This window comes from Catharus ustulatus, chromosome 16 (assembly GCF_009819885.2).
Source record: "Catharus ustulatus isolate bCatUst1 chromosome 16, bCatUst1.pri.v2, whole genome shotgun sequence".
Lineage (NCBI taxonomy): Eukaryota > Metazoa > Chordata > Aves > Passeriformes > Turdidae > Catharus > Catharus ustulatus.
Genome location: NC_046236.1, coordinates 525,791 through 548,320, shown reverse-complemented (window position 1 = coordinate 548,320; position 22,530 = coordinate 525,791). Strand labels below are relative to the sequence as shown.

General features: G+C 49.7%; 1 protein-coding gene across 7 annotated transcripts in view; it reads left to right on the top strand.

The window, feature by feature from the left end:
- Window positions 1-16,225, top strand: part of TBC1D24 (TBC1 domain family member 24) — a 46,629-nt gene extending 30,404 nt beyond the window's left edge. For 4 of the 7 annotated variants that reach the window (XM_033073845.1, XM_033073844.1, XM_033073846.1 and 1 more), the window contains 3 exons: window positions 557-791; window positions 2,411-2,532; window positions 11,472-13,574. In XM_033073845.1, coding sequence (XP_032929736.1) covers window positions 557-791; window positions 2,411-2,532; window positions 11,472-11,594 — 480 coding nt within the window. In that variant the 3' untranslated portion in view covers window positions 11,595-13,574. Of the gene's footprint in view, window positions 1-556; window positions 792-2,410; window positions 6,391-11,471; window positions 13,575-15,759 lie in introns of those variants that run through there. The other 3 variants (XM_033073849.1, XM_033073848.1, XM_033073847.2) reach the window with 2 other exon arrangements.
- The last annotated feature ends 6,305 nt before the right edge of the window (window positions 16,226-22,530 follow it).

Here is a 22,530-nt window from a genome sequence, read left to right as displayed (position 1 = left end):
GTGAGACTGTGGGGTTCCTACCACAGGAGACAGTTCTCTGTGAACTTCTCCAGCATGGTTCCACTCTCACAAGCAGCAGCTCCCTGTGGATCTCTGCATACCCCGTGGACCCCCATGGGCTGTGCATGGATCTCCACAGGCTGTAGGTGGATCTCTGCATCCTCTGTGGATCCCCATGGGCTGTGGGTGGATCTCTGCATCCCCCGTGGATCCCCATGGGCTGTGGGTGGATCTCTGCATCCCCCGTGGATCCCCATGGGCTGTGGGTGGATCTCTGCATCCCCCGTGGATCCCCACGGGCTGAGGTTGGATCTCTGCATCCTCTGTGGATCCCCATGGGCTGTGGGTGGATCTCTGCATCCCCCGTGGATCCCCATGGGCTGTGGGTGGATCTCTGCATCCCCCGTGGATCCCCATGGGCTGCAGGGCCACAGCTGCTTCACCATGGTCCTCACCACGGGTGGAGACTGAGGGGCTGAGATATTCTTTTCTGAGCAGAGTTCTGTGTAGTGTGTGTACACTAATGTCAGTTCTGCCCTTCTCTGTCTCTCTGCAGCTGCAGCCAGAAGTGGAACGCTACGAGTGGGTGATCATAAAACACCCAGAACTAGCCTCGACTGGATCAGAGACGGAAAACCATGCCCAACCAGCTTCCAGCACCCTTTCCTCCAGCAGCATCCTTTCAGACCCCTCAGATCGCCTTTCTCCCTTTTTAGCAGCTAGGCACTTCAACTTGCCTTCCAAAACAGCCTCCATGTTCATGGCTGGCAGCAGCGAGTGCATCATTGTAGGTGAGTCAGTGAGAGAATTCAAGCACAGATTCTACCCCAGCTCTTTCTGTCCACCTTCGATACATGGTAAATACACCTGATCCCTTTATCTATTTCAGTATCACTACAGGTAGAGATAAAATTGCCCAAAACCTGACATCATTTCCCAACCAAAATTTTCTGTGGGAAAACCTGCATACAAGCATTTTAGAGAAGAGAGTAATCCATGGCTTTAAGTACAGCTATTCCTTTTTACTGCCTAATGTAGAATGAGAAGTAGTTATCAAAAAGGAGATTACTTTGCATCAAGGCTTTTGAAACACAGAGTAAGCTATAAAACATGTTAATTCTCCGGGAACTTTATTGGATCTGTGGTGCTGCTGACTTTGGCAAAAGTCTGCTTAGTAAAGTTGTCACTTAAATGGGATTTAAAAGGAACAGATTAAAATCATAATTGTCGTTTTCCCAGAAGTCTTTACTTGACACTTGTTAGGAAAGCAACTGGTCTATAGTTTCCTCTGTAATGTCAAGTGTTGGCTCATTTCCCACTTAGCAGCATGTGCTTGAATCATAAAATCATGGAATTGTTTAGGTTGGAAAAGCCCTCTAAGACCATCAAGTCCAGCCATCACCCCAGCATTGCCAAGGCCACCACTAACCCATGTCCCCAGGTGCCACATCTACGTGGTTTTTGAGCACTTCCAGGGATGGTGACTCCACCACTGCCCTGAGTAGCCTGTTCCAATGCCTGACCACACTTTCAGTGCAGAAATTTTCCCAGTATCCAACCTAAATCTTCCCTGGTGGTTGAGGCATTTTCTTCTTGTCCTGTCACTTGTCCCCTGGGAGCAGAGCCCAACACCCACCAGGTTCCAGGCTCCTTTCAGGGAGGTGTAGAATGTGGTGTGTCCCACCAGCTCTCCCTATCAGCCTTAGGGAAGGGAGTAGCTTATATTTATCATATGCTACACTATGGGTGGTAATAAGAGAGATACAGGCATGGGCATAGATAGATAGAAGTGAGTGTTGTACGCAGCTCCAGCTGTGGACCAGAATTCCCACCCTTTTGATTCTTGATTAGTGACTGTTCTTTGATGGTTGTGCGGTAAGCAATAGGGAATCTTCCTTTTTGTTCTCCTAACTTTATTTCACTTCTGACTGAAAACTCTGTGAACCTTGACACAGACCCACAGATAACCAAAATGCTTTCAACTCTTACATGTTTCATAGTGATTTAGAAGACCAAGCCAGTGCTGTTACTTACTGATCTTGTTCTTCTCCCAGCTTTGATTTTTGACTGCTAACAGAATTATTTGGTTTTCTTTTACTGAAGAAAAATTTGCAGTTGTAGCTTCCAATATCCTCCAGCATTGAAACAAAAATCTTAAATGCAGGTAGTTTTTGTTCTTACTGAGTTGCATTACTTTTCTTTATTATTATTAAAAGAAATCATACAGTTCTAATATTATCATTCAAAACCTATACATCTCATTATATACTGTTATACTTGAAGACCGCAAGTAAACATTGCTGAGGGCTTCCAGTTGTTACCCCTGGGAAAAGCACTAAAATCTTTGTACAGCTGTTTCCCATAACAAGAAATGCAGAGACATCCTCACCCTGTCTTTGTCTCTTCCCAGGAGGTGGTGATGGTCAGGCTCTGTACCTCGATGCAGATCTGAACCACGGGAGAACCAGCCACTGCAACACTTTCAATAACCAGCCACTGTGCTCCGAAAGCTTCCAGATCTCCATCCTGGAGGTATGGGGCTTCAGGGACACCATGAATGGTTGATGTGACTATCATTAATCAGCTAGTTTTTCAGTGTCCAAGGTAAATTCCTATACAGAAGCTGAATTAGAACATCCTTCCTGCTGGGCCCAGTGCTGTGAGTCATTCCTAAGTGATGCACTTGCATGCAGGCCTAGTTGTTTACTCTTATTTTATTTAAGACAGGTAAAGGTGAAGTAATCTATCTGGTTAACTGCTTGTCCGTTTACATCTAGAGATCTGTATTCAGGGACTGTTGGTAAAAATGAAAATGTGATGGGTTCAGAGGTGAATACAAGTCTGAATCATGGGATGGGTTTAAGTCCACAGTTCCTAAGAGGCACTGCCCTGGCTGAGCTGTGCTGCAGAGCCCTGAGCCACTGGCACCAGTACCTGGCCTGAGCCAGGAATATCAGATGTCTCCTCATGGGGAACACTGGTGACCTCAGATTTGACATAGAACAGTAGTTCATAAAATCACTGCCCTCCTATGAGCAGCCGTTGTGCAAACAGATCAATACCATTAAGTTATGAAGCTCTTCATTCACACCAGAACCATGAGTGCTGATCTTGTACCAAAACCTTTGACATGTTCCAGTTGCATACGTTTGAACATTCTGCCTCTGAGAAAGGCATCCAGGCTGGATGGTGATATCTCCAAGTCTTGATTTTGTTTACATTCCTATTCCATATCAGTAGGATGACTTCGCAGTCGCTCCCTGTGTCAGGCAACTGAAAGCCAGAGAGTATCTGCAGTGCTCAGAAATGTTCCTTTCCTCATCTTTCCTGGGAGCTGAAATGAAGGTTTAAATCTGAAAATAACTGTGCTGATATGCCCGTGTGTTTGGGGAGTTAGACATGATGATAATGGGAACTTAATCCTCTCCCCACAAGTAAAGAAACTAAGGCAGGAGGCAAATCTGGGAGCGAATGAGTTTCCCAGGAGGAACTGGAGGCAACACTGTTTCTCCAGATATCTTCCCAGTGATGAGATCCCTCCTGAGAAAGTGGCAGTTTTCCTCCTGTATATTCTGGTAGGGTTTGGGTGATGCAAACAGGCTTTGCTCATTCTTGAGCGTTCCTACATTCTTTGCAGGCATGCCCTGTGGCATGTGATGTCTGGAGGCAATTCCCCAGAGTCTTTATCCAAAAATTCCACTATCTGTTGTGGATCTTCTCCCACATGAAGTACAAATAAACATCAGTGAGTAGTCCAGAGCATACAACAGGGTGCTCAGAGCTTCACTAAGTAACTCACTAGGAAGATTTATCACAACAGGGAAAATGAAGGGAAAGATAAATTACTGATTTCCTAAACAGTTCAATGTAAAAAATTGCTGAAGAGTGGGTTTGCTATTTAATGTTATTGCTACTAAAGCTTGAAGTTGATTAAAAGGAAAAATTTAAATGAATAATGTTAAAAGATAGGTTGAACAGGATCACATTCATATTCAGAGGTCAGAGGTGAGTTTTTGGTCATATTGGCTTGTCCAGCTTGCCAACCATGACAGTACCTCACAGTTTGGTTGCCTCTTGCAGAGTATATGAATAAACTTGGCAAAAATAGGATTTGCTTTTTAGGTTGCCATTTTGAATTTTTGTCAAAATAACTCTTTGAAAAATTAGCCTATGTGCAGAACAGTTTAAGTTTTTGCACCATTTGTATTTGTAATTGGATTCTCTCACCCTGTCTGAGAGTCAGCGTTGGGCCTCCCTATCTCCTTCCCACACAGTGAGTTCTGCCCTGTTGTCTTTTCACTGGTTTACCGTAAGCCTGATTGAACTGCAAGAGATAATTCATTTATACTGATGTATTTTGATGTGGAAGAACTCAGTCATATCTGGCTTTTTGCAAACACTGTCTGATGCTGTCTTCTATTTTTGCAAGCCACCCATGCCACTTTGCCCTTGCAGGTATCCCACAAGCTTCCTCAGACAAAAGAAATCACTCAAAAGTATAGGTTCTCCTTAGTGTAGGTGGGATTTCCATTTGGTTTGTGTCTCCTCTTTTGAACTTGTCTGAGGAAGTGCCTTTGGGAAAAAAAAAAAACAACTCTAAAACACAATAGTATTAATTTCCAGCTTGTTGTCAGAAAATCCCTGGAGCTGTGTGTTGGTAGGATTTGTGGGAGTGTAATGTTCTATTCCAAATGAATAAACTTCATCTGCAAAAACTTGGCTGCACCTGGCAGTGTGGTGGGATTTCCTTGCTCCCATCCCTGCTAGGTGCAACTATGTCAGTACCTTGTCTTAAGCCATATCTAAGAAACATTCCTCAGAAACATGTTCCTTTCCCTACTCTGTTCTTGGTGCACAGTGATTTGGGTGTTTGGAATCTGAAATAACTCCTGATTGCTGAGAAACTCATCATAGGATATCAGTGTGAGAATCCAAGGAGCAGGACTGGATGCCAGGCACAGGACTGGTTTGGCTTGGTAAAGCACTGCCCTGCCACAGCCAACCTGTGGGACTGGTCTGTGTGGTTTGAACTGGAATATCCTGGGTGAGCAAGAAGCTGCAGTAATCCAGGGAGAGCAGTTCTACAGTGCTGCAGCAACTTCACATGGTCCTTGTGTTCAGTAAAAATGGATATTCCCTGTCATGTGCAAATCCTCATCCATCATTCCTGTTGTGGCTGTGAGACACCTTAGAAGAACAGCATTTTTACTTGGTAATCTTTCGAGTAGCAAAGAGGCATTTTTCCTCTCTGTGTAGTTAATCGTTGTTGCTGACCAACTGTATATCAAAGTTCAAGCCCTTTGTTTCATGCAAAGCTCTTGAGATGGAGGCCACAGGCTGGTTTTGAAGACAATGACTACAGTGGATACTTTATCAGAAAATGGAGTTATCTCCACTTATCAAAAAATGGAGTACTCCATCCATGAAGTGCTTTTCTTGCACCTCTGAACAACTGAAGTAGGCTGTAATCCCTGTTTGTGGTCCTGCTGGCAGAGTCATAGAATGGGCTTGGGCTGGGAGCTCCAGGCTGGGCGTTTATCACCACAGTTCTGTGAGAGCATCTGTGCTTTCCTGAGAAGCTGTTTTTTGCTTTGTCATATTTCTTGAAGGCAGAAAAGATGAGAAACTGCTGACATCAGAAACCTGACTTCACTGTAAATGGCAACCAAGCTATTTTCAGGCCACAGGAACTGTACCCAGCTGCAGCCAGGCTGGACAGATTTCACTGCACCTGAGCTGTCTTTCCTGAAGCTCCTGCACTTTGGCATGCTCCTTTTTCTGGTGCAGCATGTTAATCAACCTTAGAGGCAATAGAGGCAAATCAGCAAAGGCGAAGGAAAAATTCTTATTTCCTCTCTCTTGATGTATCTGAAGTCAAAATGGAGTGGGGGCCAGTACTATTCTTTGAAGAGTTAAACCATGCCAATAGAGATCTGTGGTGGCCCACAGAGGGGTGACGTGTACACATCCATAAACTGCTCTTCATGTGTGTGTATTGAAATTGTGAACTTAGTCCTTGGAAATTCATCCTTATTTTTGGTGAGGTGCGATCTCATCTGTCCACGGGGACACTTGATGCCACAGCTAGGAGCTGACCCACAACCATGGCACTGTGAGTGCTTGGCTCCTGTGAGTGACACTGAGTTGGGTACAGCCAAGGCATGGGCACCTGGCTGTTCTGCAGCTCTCTGTCGTCATGTCATGAATTTCAGACTATTCATAGTCAGGTTGAGTGTGTGTGTACTATTTGGTGTAATGTTTTCTTCAGATGAGTGGTGATGTGCTGCTGAATTGGTTTTCTACCGTACCTTGAATTCACTGCCCTATGTCAATGGTATTTTTGTCACTGTGCAGAATCTTGGATTATATTAAAAGTACTTGACTGTGGAAGCTGCTGGCTTTGTCCTTTGTTCTTGTCTTTTCCTTCCAGTAGAGCTCATAGCAAAAGGCACCCTGAAACGGAGAAAAACCCTGGAACATGTGTTCTCTGATAGAACTCTCACTGTGGCAAGGTGGTTACACGGTTCCTGATTTCAGATCTCACAAGACTTCCCCTGAGATCAGGTGTCAAACTGACTGTGAAGTCTCTAGATAGTAAATTCTGACATGAATCTTCTTCCTTTTGCAGAGCCAGGGAGCATGGTTTGCCCCAGCCCTACCTAGGTTTAAAATGGAGGTTAGGGGTGTCTTCTGGCTACCAGCACCTGTAAGTTGCAATCAGACCATGCAGCGACCAAGGATATAGATGAAAAAGTGGAATTCTATGAAATTTGGGGGTGATTTAAACAAGCTGATGTCAGGCCAAAGGGATTTGGGTATTTCCCCCTCAAAAAACTCCCACCCCTCTGCATCCAGCTCATACATAAATCTGGCCTGCCTGTGCTGCTGTACCACAGAGCAGAGCTGTGGTTTAAGGCTCAGTGTGGAAAAGGGATTGCTGAGCTGGCAGAAACAATTTCCAGATGATTGATTCCCTGGCCAGCTCTGCACTGCCAGGAGGTTTGCTGCACAGGAAGCCTGTGGCCACTAGAGGTTCCTCTCAGCCTGGTCCTGTGCCTCCATCACCAGTAAATATATCCTTGGAATCCAAAAGGCCTTTCTTCACAGGGTTTCCAAAGGTGACCTGAGCCTTAAACACCATAAATCAGATTTTTACAACTCCCTTAAAGGCTGTAAACATAATCATGAAGGTGCTTAGTAGCAGGAAGATGTAAGTGAGGGATCATGAGGAGCTGAGCAGTGCAGGCAGCTGTTTTGGGACTTCACAGCTGTTGTAAACCAGTGACTGAGACCTGAGAGGGAAATGTGCTTGATTGCATCAGGCAGCAGAAGCTTGGTGTCCTGCCTACAAAGTGTAGTGGTGGAAAGGTTCTGGATGATGTCTCAGAGCTGGTAGCAGCTGCAGGAGCCTAAACTGGAAAAGGAAGGTTGTGCTGTGTCTTGCTGTGCTAGTGCAGTGTGAGAACACCCTGATGTTTGCCAGTTTTGGGGTTTTATTTCTGGATTTTCTGTACAGGTCTTTATGTAAATGTCTTAGAGACACCTGCTTCTTTGAGAGATGTTTTATAACCAGCTGTGGTACAACATTGCCTCTGGCAGCGAGTTTAAAGGATTTTCTGCCTTTTCAAGCCCCTAACTGGGTGTTTCCAGCTCTGCCCTGCTGTTGCCCTTCCCAAGCATAGCTTTGGGCTAAAGAGCCTGTGCCTGAGCCTTTGGGAGGGTGGCTGCACTACTTGGCTGTGCTGGTGACACAAGCTGCTTCTGACTGATTTCAGACCACACAAACGGCTCTTGGGTGGAGCTGGGTACAGACTTTAGCTGGGGAAAAGTGGAGTGTGTTTGTTCCTGCTTTGCAAACCTGCAGCTGGCTGCTGCTGGGCCAGGGCAGATAAGGCACCAAGACTGTCCTGAACCTGGGCATGCACCTCCCATTGCTGACACAGCTTTAATCCATGGTCTGCATGTTGAACCACCTCCCTTTCTGTCATTAAATGTCCTCCAGTGTTATGGCTGTGCCCTCCACGTGTCACTGACTGAAGGGTTTCTGACTGGGCTCACCCTCCTGGTCCCTCAGCCATGAAGGAGGCAGGTCTGAAATCCCATGGGGTGAAAAGTGCAAACCCAGCAAGCCAGTGATCAGTACCTCATCCTCCCAGCCTGTGTGATGCTGGATCCTCTGTCCCATAAATGACTGGGAGTACACATTTTTGATCCATGAGCATTCCAGAGCAGCACCAGCCACTGGCAGTGGCTGGGCACAGTCTGTTTCTCTTCCTTAAACATCCTTCTCATGGCTGAAATCCTCCTCCTTAAACTTATCTGGGTTTATGTGAAGACCCACTTTTGCCCCCTCACTCTGTGAAGCTCTTGGCTGTGCTGCAGGGAGCCAATCCCTCTCCTAGAACATTTTTTTTTCCTTTTGCAACCTTACCTGCTTCAGGGGTCTGAGTACACCGTGCTTGGCACACCCAGCTTGATGATGTTCTGAATTCAAGCCCAAGAAAGACCACAACTCAAGCAAGGCTGGCTGCTCACTATGAATCCTGCAGAGCAACTTGTACAGTTTTGTTCAAGGGAGGTTTAGGGCTGAAACCCCGCAAACTACCACTGCTGAGATGGATCCAGGTGTATATCAAGCCTGGTATCTTATCCATAGACTTCCTGCATGTCAAGTCACACCTGCCCGAGGATAGCCCTGCCAGCTCCAGCAGCACAAAGCCAGTGTCTGTGGAGCTCCTGCTGAGCTGTTGCACCCTGCAGTCTGGGTTCTGGCAGCCAGCTGGCACGAGGGGTACATCTGCATCAGTCCTTGGCACCCCCAGAGCTTTGCCACGAGCAGCTGTGTCTCTGTAGTGCAGCACTCCACAGCCACCTGCTCCCCTCAGCTGGACAACAGGAAAACCCTTGGGCACAGTGCAACTGGGCTTCCACAGATGCAGGACTTCCCCATGGCCACACCCAGACCAAGTTACTGGGGAAAGGGGCAGCTATGTCTCAGAGATCTATTTTTCCCCAGGTTTGGCTGCCTGTTTCACAGAACCAAGGCAGCGATTTCCAGCACTGCTTCCCACAGGGAGGGGCTGTGGTGGGGCTGGAACACTGCTGGGGAGCAGAATCCGCCCCCCCCCCAGTTACCCACCATTCAGACAAAGCCAGAGGAGAATGGATTTCAGCAGCTCTACAGTTCACAGAAGTATTTGTGGATGCTCCTGTAAGGATCTGCCTAATGAACAATCATAACCTCTCTTTCAAGTTCATTAGGCTTTTCTTGCACTCCAGGACACCAGCCACAGCTCCTGCAGGATACTGTGCTCTTGTGGGGTAGAGTATTTCCCAGAGTCATGTCTTTCCTTGCAGCCCACCATACGTTGTGCCCCAGTGTTGGCTCCAGCTAAGAAACTGAACTCATCAGTTTGGCTGAGTTCAACTTAAGGGTTGCAAGATCACAGCTCCTAGAATTCCTGAGTGTGTGGGGCTCCTCAGGATGGCTTTCTTCCTTAATGAGAAATAACAGACTCATGAACAGATTTTTGAAATTGCAGAAGTGGAAACCACAGGAGGCATAACTGACTCACTGAGGAAATCTTATTAATGTGTTTGGCAGAGCCTTGGGGTGGAGGCCGGGGCAAGTTAGGGCTTTCCAAGGAAGTGTGAGAACACCTCTCCAGACCAGCTGCCTGCCTTGTGTTCAGCCCTCTGATAGTATTGGAGATGCCTCCAGCTCAGACCAGTCTTTTGGGGAGCATTTCTAGCCCACACTTAAGAGGGAAATGGGCTACTCCTCTAGTTGGTGGGAGCAGATGTTTGCTCCAGCCTATTCCCTGGGTCAGAGCACCTTCCAGCTGGGTCAGATCCAGTCCTGGGCTGTCCTGAGAGCTTCTTGCAAAGAAGAGAGTCTAGGGCTGCCCAGAGGAAGAGGAAGGGCAGGTGCTTATCCTGTAAACCAGCACACACTCACTCCAGGCAGAAGCTTTTGGCCTGGTTTGCTCATGACCTTCACCGTGGTCTGTCCCTCAGATGGCCGGAGCCTGCTTGCCAGGGCTGGATCTGTGTTTCTTTGTACACACAAGGGTACGCTCCAGTCAGCTCCTGCCCTGCCTTTACGCTGGTTTTCTCAGACAGGGCATGTTTTAATGGTTTAATATTTAATCTTCACCCTACTGAAGAGGAGAACTTGTAGAGGTTCCAAGAACCTGGGAGATGGCTTTTCAAGGTCCTCATCCTTCCCAGGCTCTGTGTGCCTTCAGCCTGGGAGGTTTTCAGAGGGGCACTAATGTGAAATCCAGGGATGTGAATCCATGTGAAAAGCCACTTGGCAGGGATGAAAGGAGGATGAAAGGCACATGATGAACATACCCCCTCCAGGCAGGAAAGCTGCACCGCAAGCACAGGGAAGAGGGAAAACGGGGAAATTTTGAACTTCTGGGCAGTTTTCTGCAGAAATGCACTGCTCTGGGCAGGAGCAGCCATGTCCAACGGTGAGCCCTTGTGACTCCAGGCACTGCCACAGCAATGCCGGTCCCCCTGGTCACACCAAGGCTGTAGGACCAGCTCTGCTCGTCCTATGCATGGGATAAGGATCTCCCCTCTCCCAAGGCTGTAGAAATGGGGATTACCAGCAGGTCCCACTTGATGCCTGAAGCCAACCACTGTCCTCTGTGGGACAGCCCTGCCCTAGCCCCAGCAACCCTAATGTTCTCCAAAGGACCTTGTCCTGAGCCCATCCTCCCTGCTGCTGCTTCCTCACTGTCACCAAAACAACCATGAATGGATCTGTCCTGAAAGCCCTTGGGGGCAAAAAATCCCTATATCCTGATCCCAGATGTCCCCTGCTGCCATTTCTGCAGGCTGTGCCATCCCCAGTGCTGCCTGGTGAGTTCCAGCACATGGAGCTGCCACCTCCCATCCAGCAGCCCCAGCTGGGAGCTGCAGGCCCACGGCTCCCAGTGAGATGCAGAGATCTCCAAGGGCTGCTGCAGCAAAAGTTTTCCTGCAAGCATGGAAATGGGAAGGGAGGGCTGGACCACAAGAATAAAAGCAGTAGTGGGGTGAGCCAGTGCCTCAGCAGATATTACTAATGCACATGTAAAGACATTCTGAAATAACTTGAGCTCAGCTTCCCCTTGTGATCCTGACTGTGTCAGCTGATGGGAAAAAAATCTCTGTGTGGAAGAAATAGCTGTGCCTTGTGGAAGAAACGGACTGTGCAGGCCATCCCTTGCCTCTGGGGTCAGCCAGCCTGGAGCCAGCTGTGTGTGAGGAATGGGTGAGGACAGAACCTTATGTATCCTGGAGGGAAGATGGAGGAGGGTCCAAACTGAGATTTGGTTGAGATGTTTGGCTGGGTGGAGGCTCTCTGTCCTGATCTTATATACGGGGCTGCTATCTAATCACAGTCCCCCTGTGCTGAAGGGAGGTTCCCTCCCTTTCCCAGCACACACCAAGAGTGTCCAGCCTCTTTCTCACTCCAGGGAGAGGAGAGTGTTTGGAAGAGGAGAGTCCAATGCAAGAGGAGAGTCCAATGCAAGACCAGGCTGTGCGGACGTGGTGCAGCTTCACTATCCCAGCTGTCTCCAGTTTCCATCAGGGACTAAGGGGATGGTGTTTCCCCCTTTCCCAAAAGGAATCACAAAGCTGGTTTTATGCCCACTGTAAAATCTCTTGGTTTTTTAAACCCTCAAAGCAGTGCTGGAAAACACAGTGCTTGATTGTCGCTTTTATTGTTCCCTAGGCTTCAGGCCATGTCTGTCCTTATCTCTGGTTTTCTGAGCAATGTCTAAACTTTCTGAGCTAATAAATAAAATATATAAAATCAGCTTATTTTAATCTGTTCAACATATACTGCCTTTTAATTTCTGCTGTGCTTAGGCGATATGGTAGAAAGAGGAACTAATTTTTTTCATATCTCCTCCACATCTTTCCACTGAGTCTCCTCTCCCTCTTCCCCTTTCCTGAGCCCACATCCCTGTATGATCTTTTGTCATCTGCAAATGCTCTTGCCCTTTTCATCTGTTGCCACTGAACTTTGCCATCTTGGCTGTGTCTTCTCCAAAACTCAGTGATTAATGCAGCCATGGCTCTGCCCCAGCAAGGAGCCCAATGCCTGCAGAGCCCATGACAGCTGGCTGTGGTCAACAGTGGCCAATGACACCTTGCCATGGTGTGGCCACAGGTCCAGGGCAGTGACCATACCCTGTGTTGGGCACTGCTGAGGAACCTCCAGTCCTGGGGTGAGTTCTGGGGTCCTCACGACAAGAAAGACATGGAGGGGCTGAGGCATGTCCAGAGAAGGGAACAGAGATGGGGAAGGGGCTGGAGCACCAGGAGAGGCTGAGGGAGCTGGGAAAGGGGCTCAGCCTGAAGAAAAGGAGGCTCAGGGGGAACCTTCTGGCAGGGGGCAGCCGGCGGTGGGGGTCGGGCTCTGCTCCCAGGGAGCAGGGACAGGACAAGAGGAAATGGCTTCAAGTTGTGTCAGAGGAGGTTCAGATTGGATATTAGGGAAAATTTCTCCGTGGAAAGGGTGGTTGGGTACTGGCACAGGCTAGTGTGCCCAAGTAGTGATGGAATTACTATTCCTGAAAATGTTCAAGAAACATGTAGGCTTAGGGTATTTGGGGACATGGTTTAGTGATAGCCTTGGCCAAGCTAGGGTAATGCTTGGATTCAGTGATCTCAGTTGTCTTTTCCAACTTTAACAATTTCATGATGGATGGGCAGCCTAAAAAGCACTAGGAAACAGAGGACTGGGTTTTGGAAACCCTGGGGTCATTATGCAGATCTGCTGCTTTGGTGGCATTGACGTGAGCAGGTCTATGGCACACAGTAATTTCTCCTATCAAATACCATCTTTCTCAGGTATTTCACCCCTGAGGGCAGCACATTTCCTGCCAGCAGTGGTGGTCATGGGCTGAGGTCTGGGATGCACCTATAACACAAATGTGAATAGCCAGCAGGAACCTGCAGGTAACCAGCTGCCCCCCACTCTACAGAAAACTTGAACTGGACCCTTTGGGGGTCTCTGAATTTCCCTGTGGTGTGTTGTCTTTGCTAGGACAGGTCTGACTAAGGCCATTTTTGACTAGGCATGATGGATCTCCATTCAAAGGAGTTGTTGGATGCCGCACACATGGTCGATGATGAGTGTGGGCAGAGGAAATCCCCAATCAGCCTCTGGCACACAGAAGAGAGTAGAAATGGCCCCAGACTGCGGTCCCACGTGGGTCTGCCTCCACTTTTCCTGCTGCAGCAGCCAGAAACATTCAGGGCTCAGTCCCCTTTGCAGTGTGACAAATCTCAGCCTTGGGGTTAGGCTGGTGGTAAAATCTTCAGTTTTTTCTTCTCTGTCCTGCCAAGGCAGTTCTAAAATACCTTCTCCTGGGGCTGGATATGTCCCTGGCTGCAGACACCAGCACTTTGGTCTCCAGAGGCTTAGAGGAGAAGGCAGCACATGAAGCCAGAGCTCAGACCAGCATACCCAGTCTCAGGATATTGAGAGGAATGTCGGATTTGTCTTTACAAACAAGCTGTGGATCTGCTGGTAGATAAGACTAGCACTGAGAGATAAAAGAAAAAATGGCATGGATTCCACTGATTGATGAATGGAAAAGATATTTGCCTTTACAAACAAAATGCAGGTTTGCTGATAAATGAAATTGGATATTGAAAGATGAAAGAAGCAGTGGGGGAAAACCATGACTTCTATAAGAATTAAAAAATAAAAGGGAGGGTTATACACTAGAGGGGAATCTTAGGTATCAGGTGTTCCAGGAAGTCTGTACTTCTCAAGTACCTCAGCCAATGGGGGAAGAGAGAGGGAAATGTAGCCCGGAAAATAGGATAAAAAGGAAGCTGCGTCCTCCAAAAATTTGAGAGATGTCAGGGGAATGCCCCATGGCCTCTCCCTTTATTCGAATAAAGCAAAAAGGACTTCTCTGCCTCCTTTTTGGACATAAACCTCTGGTGTTTGTGGATTAATTTTCCTGACAATATGGATTTTGGGTTTGGGTGAGCATTTTTTCCAACCCAAGAGGAACAGAAACTTCCTCTGACAGCCACAGCTTTTTCTGCATTCTTGTAGTCTTGCTCCTTCCCAACTTGCTCCTTCCAGAGGAGGTACCCATGCTTTTGGAAAACAGCCGCTGATCCCCGCAGCCGCCAGTGCCAGTGGGTACCGCAGGCTGCCCGCCCGGGCGAGGCCCATGTAAGCAGATGTCACCTTGTCCCCATGATTAGCCAACTGTCCTTTCGCTACTGGTGGGATGTTTCACAGCGGGGCTTGGGGGAGAGGAACTGCCTGCAAGGGAGACGCCAAACCCAGGAAACACAAAAATTACGCTTAAAATAGAAAGGTCTCGTGCCTTACTGTTCGGCAGCAGCCCCAGGGGCAGCCAGGGCTCGGTTTTCCCCAGCAAACCGAGCAAGGAAACAACAGCCTGAGAGGGGAATAACCATAACAAAGGAAACACATTCCTTCTGCCTTTCAGTTCGTCTTTCCTCGAACAAAGCGATAACCAAGTGCTGGTTAAGTTGGCTCACCCACAGCATTTTAGGTTGAGTGGTCCTGGGCAGCAGGGACATGGCAAAGAAAGGCACCAGCTGCCACCTCCTTTGCCCATGGGGTAAAACCGTGGGATGTGCTGCCCCACTGTGAGCTAATGGGGGCTGTCAGGGGCCGGAGCACAGCTCCCATGGTCCCCCATGCCAGGGAGAGGGAGACTGGGACGCTGCCAGCACCCACGCCCAGAAATACATCTGCAGAAAAACTGGTTGCCCCAACCCATTCATGGAACAATTGATGACAATCAGACCCTATTTTGGCAAATTTCTTCACCCAGCCAAAAATATCCTTCTCTAAGTGCATTAGTCAAGCCCACCAGAGTGTGTGTGCAGAAGAGGAGTGGGCAGTGGGGGCAACACTGCATCCTTCAGCTGCAGAGGACAGGAACTTCAGGGGCTCTTAGACAGCTGCTACTGGCACCAACGCTGTGTCAGCCTCATCTCTAGTTCCTGATGGCATGGGAACCCTGGAGGAGAGGCTGGCGTGGTAGCATGTTAGCAGTGATGCCCCCTCAGAGTGCAGGAGCCAAGGCAGGAGCCAAGCACAGTAGCTGTGTAGGAATACCTGGGAAGAGCCAGAGTATTGGATTTAATTTGCTGATTGGTAGTGAGGACTCTGATACGAGCTGAGCCAGGCAGGGAGGGGAGAAGAGACTCCTGCGCCGGTGCATCTCAGGGCAGCAGTTCTTCAGCACCTCATGCTCAGCAGCTCTGCAGGAAGGTGCTGTTCTGCCATCCAGCCAAGGGTTTATCTCCCTCCCTATCTGCCAGAGCCACAGGCCAAGGGATAGCTGGAAGCACAGAGAAGAAGCAGGTTGTGGGGGCAGAGCCATGGCACTGTCCCAACTCAGTGACAAAGGACACATTGGGAGCAGCTCAGCACATGGTTTTGAAGCAGCTCCCACCCAGGTGACAGAGTTTCTGCCCTCACCAGCCCAGATTTTCTCCCCAAAACTGAATGTTATGACCCAAAATCATCCTTCCCTTCTTTGGTTCCCTGTGGTTGCCTATTATCAGCATCTGCCAGCAGTTTCATCCTCAAAAAAGATTGTGGCAACATAGGCGTGGATTTGACCTGTGATACCCTGTCCCCAACATGCTCTTCTCCCCGTGTCCCCAGGGCAGCTCCCACGGTTGGAAAACATAGTAGTTTAAAAAATGTTTTTACATGACTTTAGCCAGCTTTGTTTACCTTTGCCCCAGGGGAAGGGAACTGAAGCTTCTTTCCAGGACGTTGTTGCTCTAGGTGAGGCCTGATGGGCTTAACATACCAACAGACTGGGAATACCCACAGACACCCAGAAAGATAAAAGGCCATCAACTGAACAACAGTGGAACTCAGCGGCCATCTATGAGCATCTACCCCCGACTCTGCCTCTGGCTGAGATGGAGACATCTCCTCTGGAAAGGACTTACAAAAATATCTTAGAATGAAGATCTAATTAACATCGGAGGCAAGGAGATTCAGATCCAATGGGAAACTGAATACTGGGGGTTACTCAACTCTGGACCAATGAAATTTGAAACAGTGCATTTCTATGGATTTTGACTGTATAAAGTTTGGGGAAAGTCTTGTAAGAGCATGTGTCATGGAATGATTCTCTCTGCACACCTGAGTTTTGTGTAGTTGAGATGATTTCTGCACTACATCCTGGCCAGAACAACATCCTGGCCAGATAATAAAGTAATGCCTTGACTTTGTAACATAAAAATGTTGTTGGAGGGCTTTTGTTTCTCCCGCAGTTTCAGTGACACCAGGGCAGCAGGAGAATATCCACAGGCAGGAGAGTCCCAGTGCATCCCAGGGTAGCTCCATGCTCTCTCTGTGGGGGGGTGTCTGCCATGGCTGTGGGAAGATAACAAATACTGCCTGAACCCACAAACCTCTGGCAGGAAAAACCCATGGCTGGAAGGCCCCAGTGCCAGACTAACCCGAGCACTGGTTTTGTACTTCTCTGGGCGTCTCTGCAGGGAGCCCTGGAGCACAGCCCACACATGGCTCCCAGCCACCAAGCATCCTTCCCATGCTGCATCTCCATCTCACCATGTCTCCAGCATTGCCTCTCCAGCATATGCCAGCTATTCCAGGCCCCCATTTGCAGACCGGCTTCCCAAAAAACAGGGGTGGAGTATGGTGGGAGGTTGGTGTGCTGGTGTCCTGGTTTAAGGGACAGTATTGCCAGAAAAAGAAAAAGGCGAGAGGTTTTTTCCCAAAATGGATAATGAAAAAATTCCTCCCCTCCCAGTTTACTATAATTTGGAAATTAAGGAACTCGCAGGCAAAAGGTATGGGTTTTGGATTAACAGTTCTTTACTGATATATCTACAAGACAAACAAGAACAATATCAGCTATGAACAGATCAGTGACAAAACAGAACAAAAGTCAGTTTTAGTGCTTTTGTCCAGTCAAGCCACACGGTCCTGGTGGAGCAGGGGCAGAGCGGCTTTTTTTCTCAGTCACGGGAACTGCAGGAGCAGGCAGGTAGTAGCGACAGGGCCGTCCCAGGTGGGAGACAGGTGAAGGAAAAGAAACCTCTGCTCACCATTTGCATCCTGGTTTTCAGTGCTGTCCTCAGAAGCAGGAAGCTGTAGCAGTGTCGGAGTGCAGGGCCTGGTCACACCACGGAGAAAGAAAGAAGTTCTCTCCTCCATGTTCTGGCCAGCGTGAGTGGCTCATCACAAGGACAAAGCCACTTACAGCTATTCATCCCCACCGTCTCTTTTGTCTTGAGTACAGTAATTTCACGACTATAAGGCGCACCCTTTTGACTAAAATTTTCCCCCGAACCCGGAAGTGCGCCTTATAGTCTGGTGTGCCTTATATAATGGACAAACTTCGGAAATTTGCAAACCTGGAAGTGAGAGCTGCGAGCCACGGGGAGAGCCAGCAGGGCCATGGCTGCCAGGTGGAGGCAGGGTGGCCCCCCCACAGGCATGCCCCGGCCCCACCACAGGCATGCCCCGGCCCCATGGAGGTGGGCCAGCACCCCGGCAGGCATGCCCCGGCCCCATGGAGGCGGGATGGGAGTGGTGGCAGGCATGCCCCAGCCCCACCAGGTGCAGGCGGGCCCAGGGGCCTGCGGTGCCCCTCCTGCCGGGTACAGGCGGGCCCGGGGGCCAATGGCTGCCGGGTTGAGGCGGGGCCTTGGCCAGCAACCGTACGGGGAGAGCTGGTGGCGAAGCCTTGCTGCAAAAAAAAAGTGCGCCCTATAGTCCGGTGCGCCTTATATGATCTTACAATGTTGCGAAATGTGCCGGCTCCCAGGGGCTGCGCCTTATAGTCCGGTGCGCCTTATGGTCGTGAAATTACTGTAATCAGAAACCAGGGAGTTGCCCGGCTAGGTTACTTTGACATGCTAATGGGAAAAATTCTCTCCACTGAGGGAAAGAGTAAAAAACTCCCCCAACCCCCAACAGCTGGCTTTCAGTGTCTGCTTCCAAGAGCTCCAAGATGCAGTGTAGGGACAGGCTCCGTGCTGGGAAAAACATATTGGCTCCTTCTAGAATTACAAACCTTGTAACTGAGGACTGAAAATCCACAACAGCACTGCAGGTACAGCCAGTGGGCTGCTGAAGGGTACCAGGGTGGAAGGGGGCATCCCATTCAGAGCCCACATAATGCCCAAGAAATTCTTGCCTTTTCCATTGGTGAAGGTAGAACTAGACAGTGATGCCACAATGGAGAGGATTTCCCAACCCAGCAGCAGGAGCCACATGACTTCCACCAGTAACTATGGTAACCCAGAGCAAATAAATGCTATTTTCAAACCACAGAGAGAACCTCCTGAGAAGCCCTGGCTGATCCTCCAGCTGGGTACTGGCAGCCAGCATGGATGCCCTGTGGAAGGAAGGATGAAGAGCAGCCCCACACAGTATGTGGTCCTGGAGAGGCCCCTGACAAGGCATTTCAGGAAAAGGATGGCAGAAAAAACCCAGCTTCTCTCCACACCATTCCCAGGAGCTGAAGAAACTGTAGGAACAAGGATGTTTTCCCAGCTGCATTCACACAGAAGTGTGGTGTGAAAAAGGTGAAGATCAGAGGATTTATATAGGATAGGAAAGTCCTGGACAGAGAGAAGGCAAAGGGATTAGATCTGGGTAGATGAGGATGGGTAGGACAGGACAGGACAGGACAGGACAGGACAGGACAGGACAGGACAGGACAGGACAGGATAGGATAGGATAGGATAGGATAGGATAGGATAGGATAGGATAGGATAGGATACCATCTGAGCCCCCTGATTGCCTCATCAGGAAGTCCAGCACTGAGGAAAATCCCAGGTAAAGTTAACAGCTCAGGGTGGGCATCAGTTAATTAAGACCCAACTAGAACAAGAGAAACCCCATTTGCAAAAGTCCTGACCCAGGGAGGGAGGAGGAGCCAGGGGATGGCTTCCTCCACCCCCCCACCCCCAGAGGCCCGTGACTCCTGCCCTGTGATTTCGGTGAGACACCGCAGGAGACACTGAATGAGGAAATGCTTGCAGGGTTTGCTCCGTGGCTGGCCAGCACTTGATGCTGAGGCTAAGGGCAGTGCATCCACTGGCAGACCTGGATTTCTCATTCCTAATCCCAGCACCAGCTCAGCTCCACTGAGTCTATCAGACCTCCAGACTGAAAGTCCACCTGGGCTTGTCCTGAGCTGAGCTGCATTTTTTAACACCTTTACACCAAATTCCCTTGTGGCACCCAGGTGGCCAGAGCATTCCCTGCCAAAGCAGTTCTGTCCTGCAACAGTGCAACTTCATGCTGGCACCTCTGTACCAGACCTGTCCTGGAGGCACAGGGTGCTCCCAGCTGGCTTTCCAGACCTTGCTTCATGACATAGGCAAAACCATCAGCATTGCCATGGCTTTTAGAAACAGATGCCCTGGCAAACAGCTCTCCAACTTTCCAAAAAACAGCTAGGTCAGGGCAGGTCAGCAGCCCTGGAGTCCCATATGTTGCAGGCCAATTGCTCTCCAGGATGTTTGGTCCATGCACAGACCAGTCTCAGGGCAGCAGTAGAGTCATCTGCCAGGAGACTACAGTAATTTCACGAATACAAGCCACAGCGAGAAGACTAAAATTTTGGTGGAAACCTGGAAATGCGGCCAATATTCCGGTGCGGCTAATCTATGGACAAATATGTGATATCTGCCCTTACCTAGTATCATGCCGGTCCAGTCCCGAGCCAAAACAGTCTGAAATCCATGGTTTCCCGTTGTTCCGACGATGAACCAATCAGAGAACAGCTTATTGTCTGCCTGTGGATGACGGCATTACTGGGGGACGGGGGGGTATTTAGCAGGATGAGTTCCCGCGCCTCGTTCTTTTTCGGCGTGCTCTGCTCTCAGCGTGTTCTCTTCTCGGCTCGTTCTCCCCTCGGCGACTTCTTCCCTCGGCATGGCTGCGGAGAAGAGAGTAGCGTACGACGCGGAGTTTAAAGTGAAAGCGATTAGCTATGCAAAAGAACATGGGAATAGACCTGCAGCTAGAGCGTTTCACGTTAATGAATGCATGGTACGTAGGTGGAGACAGCAAGAGGACGAACTTCGTCTCGCAAGGAAGACAAAGAAAAGTTTCTGTGGCCGCAGAGCACAATGGCCAGAGCTGGAAGAAAGACTTTATCAGTGGATTTCTGAGCGAAGGGCAGCTGGCCGAAGTGTATCTACTGTTGCCATTTGGATACAAGCCAAAGCAATTGCAAAGCAATTGCATATAGAAGAATTTCAAGCAGGAGCGTCTTCGTGCTTCCGCTTTATGAGGCGACAGAAGCTCTCTGTCCGTACACGGACCACGGTGTGTCAGCGGTTGCCGGCGGACTACAAAGAAAAGGTAGCCAGGTTCCGGAGTTACTGCAAAAACAAGATCTCTGAAAATAGTATACAGCCGCATTGTATTATTAACATGGACGAAGTACCCCTCACATTCGATATGCCGCTGACGAGGACCGTGGAGCACACCGGAACACCGACGGTGCCGGTAAGAACCATGGGGAATGAAAAGACATCGTTTACGGTCGTCCTCGGCGTTTCACTAGCAGAAATTACGCCCCATGGTCATTTTTAAAAGAAAAACCCTCCCTAAAGACAGATTTCCAAAGGGAATAAAGGTTCATGTTAATTCAAAAGGCTGGATGGATGAAAAAGCAATGAATATTTGGCTAACGGAAGTTTACAGTGGCACATTGCATAGGTTCTTTAATCAGTTACCAGGACTGCTAATTTTGGATTCCATGCCTGCCCATACGACGGAAACCGTGAAAGAAATCGTGAAAATAAAGAAGACGAAGCTTGCTGTAATACCGGGTGGCTTGACCAAAGAACTGCAGCCGCTGGACATAGGTATTATTCGTTCCTTCAAGGCTAAAGTGCGATCTCTGTGGGAAGAGTGGATGTTGGAAGGCGAACACTCCTATACCAACACCGGGAGGCTGCGCAGGGCAAGTTACGCTACAGTGTGCCAGTGGATACTGGATGCCTGGGGTAAAGTAACTACCCGAACTATCAGCCGAGGGTTCGCCAAAGCCGACATCATTCCTGGACTGACCAGCAATGCCATCGGGAGTACCGAAAGTGATAACTCTGATGGTGAAGGTGCGGGTGAAACCTCCTCACGTTCGCTGGATCCCACCATTGCCCAACTGCTGGTTTCCAATACGGAGGACGAAGACTTCGACGGTTTCACGGAAGATGAAGCCGCTGATGAAGCGGCTGATGAATGAAAAATGAAACTGTTTAAAAGTTTAATAAAAGTGTGATATTTTTCTGTGGTTTTTTAAGTGTTTTCAGTTTTCTGCGGCTGCGCGGTTGGCCACCCTTGTGCGGCTGCACGGGTAGCTGGGCTCACGCGGAGGAGGGGGTGGGCGGCTGAGCGGGCGGGGGCGGGGCAGTTGAGCAGGCAGGGGAGGGGCGGTTGAGCGGGCAGTGGAGGGGCGGTTGAGCAGGCAGGGGGGTTGCAGCTGAGCAGGCAGGGGCGGGGCGGCTGAGCAGGCAGGGGCGGGGCGGCTGAGCGGGCGGGGGGGGCGGCTGAGCGGGCAGGGGGGGCGGCGCTCGCTGAGCTCACAGGACAGGTGGGTTTGCGCCGATGCGTGTGGGGGGGAAAGAGCTGAGTTTGGGGACCTCAGCCACTCGCCCGAGGGGCTGAGGGGGCGGGTGGCAGGGTGGCGCTCGCTGAGCTCACAGGACAGGCGGGTTCGCGCCGATGCGTGTCGGGGGGAAAGAGCTGAGTTCAGGGACCTCAGCCGCTCGCCCGAGGGGCTGAGGGGGCGGGTGGTGGGGCGGCGCTCGCTGAGCTCACAGGACAGGCGGGTTCGCGCCGATGCGTGTGGTGGGGAAAGAGCTGAGTTCGGGGACCTCGGCCGCTCGCCCGCGGGGCTGAGCGGGTGGCCGTGCCGGCACGGAGATGTGGCTCCGCTCAGTGCTTGGCTGCCCGCCCGCGCGGCTCAGCGGCTGTTTAAAGGCAACGCGGATCCGTTGGGAATGCTCGCAAAATGACCACACTATTGTTCGTGTCTTTTTCGGCTTGTAAATAAAACTTGCAGGGAACGGTGACGCAGCTATCGTCTGTGTCTTTTTTCACTTGGAAACAATGTTTCCGAGGTCGGCAGTAAGCCAGTAAACCCGGCAATCCACGATTGTGTTACTAAATGACAACTTTGTGAAAGTTCGCTGCGAACTAAAGTGCGGCTAATATTCCGGGTGCGGCTTATCTATTAACAAAGGCAACAATCTTGCCAACACACCAGCAGTGCGGCTTATACTCCGTGCGGCTTGTATTCGTGAATTTACTGTACTCAGAAAATACCCCCCAAAGGGGGTGTCACCTATCACCTGCACCTGCCGGAAAGCCCACCTCATCCCTCTGCTCCTTCCTCGGCATAGCAACAAGCAACCCAAACTCCTTCTTAGACTGGGTTTGGTTTGGTGTGGTGTCATGCCATGCTATGTGGTGAATCCAACTCGAAAGGAAAAGGCAGAACTGGAGGTGCC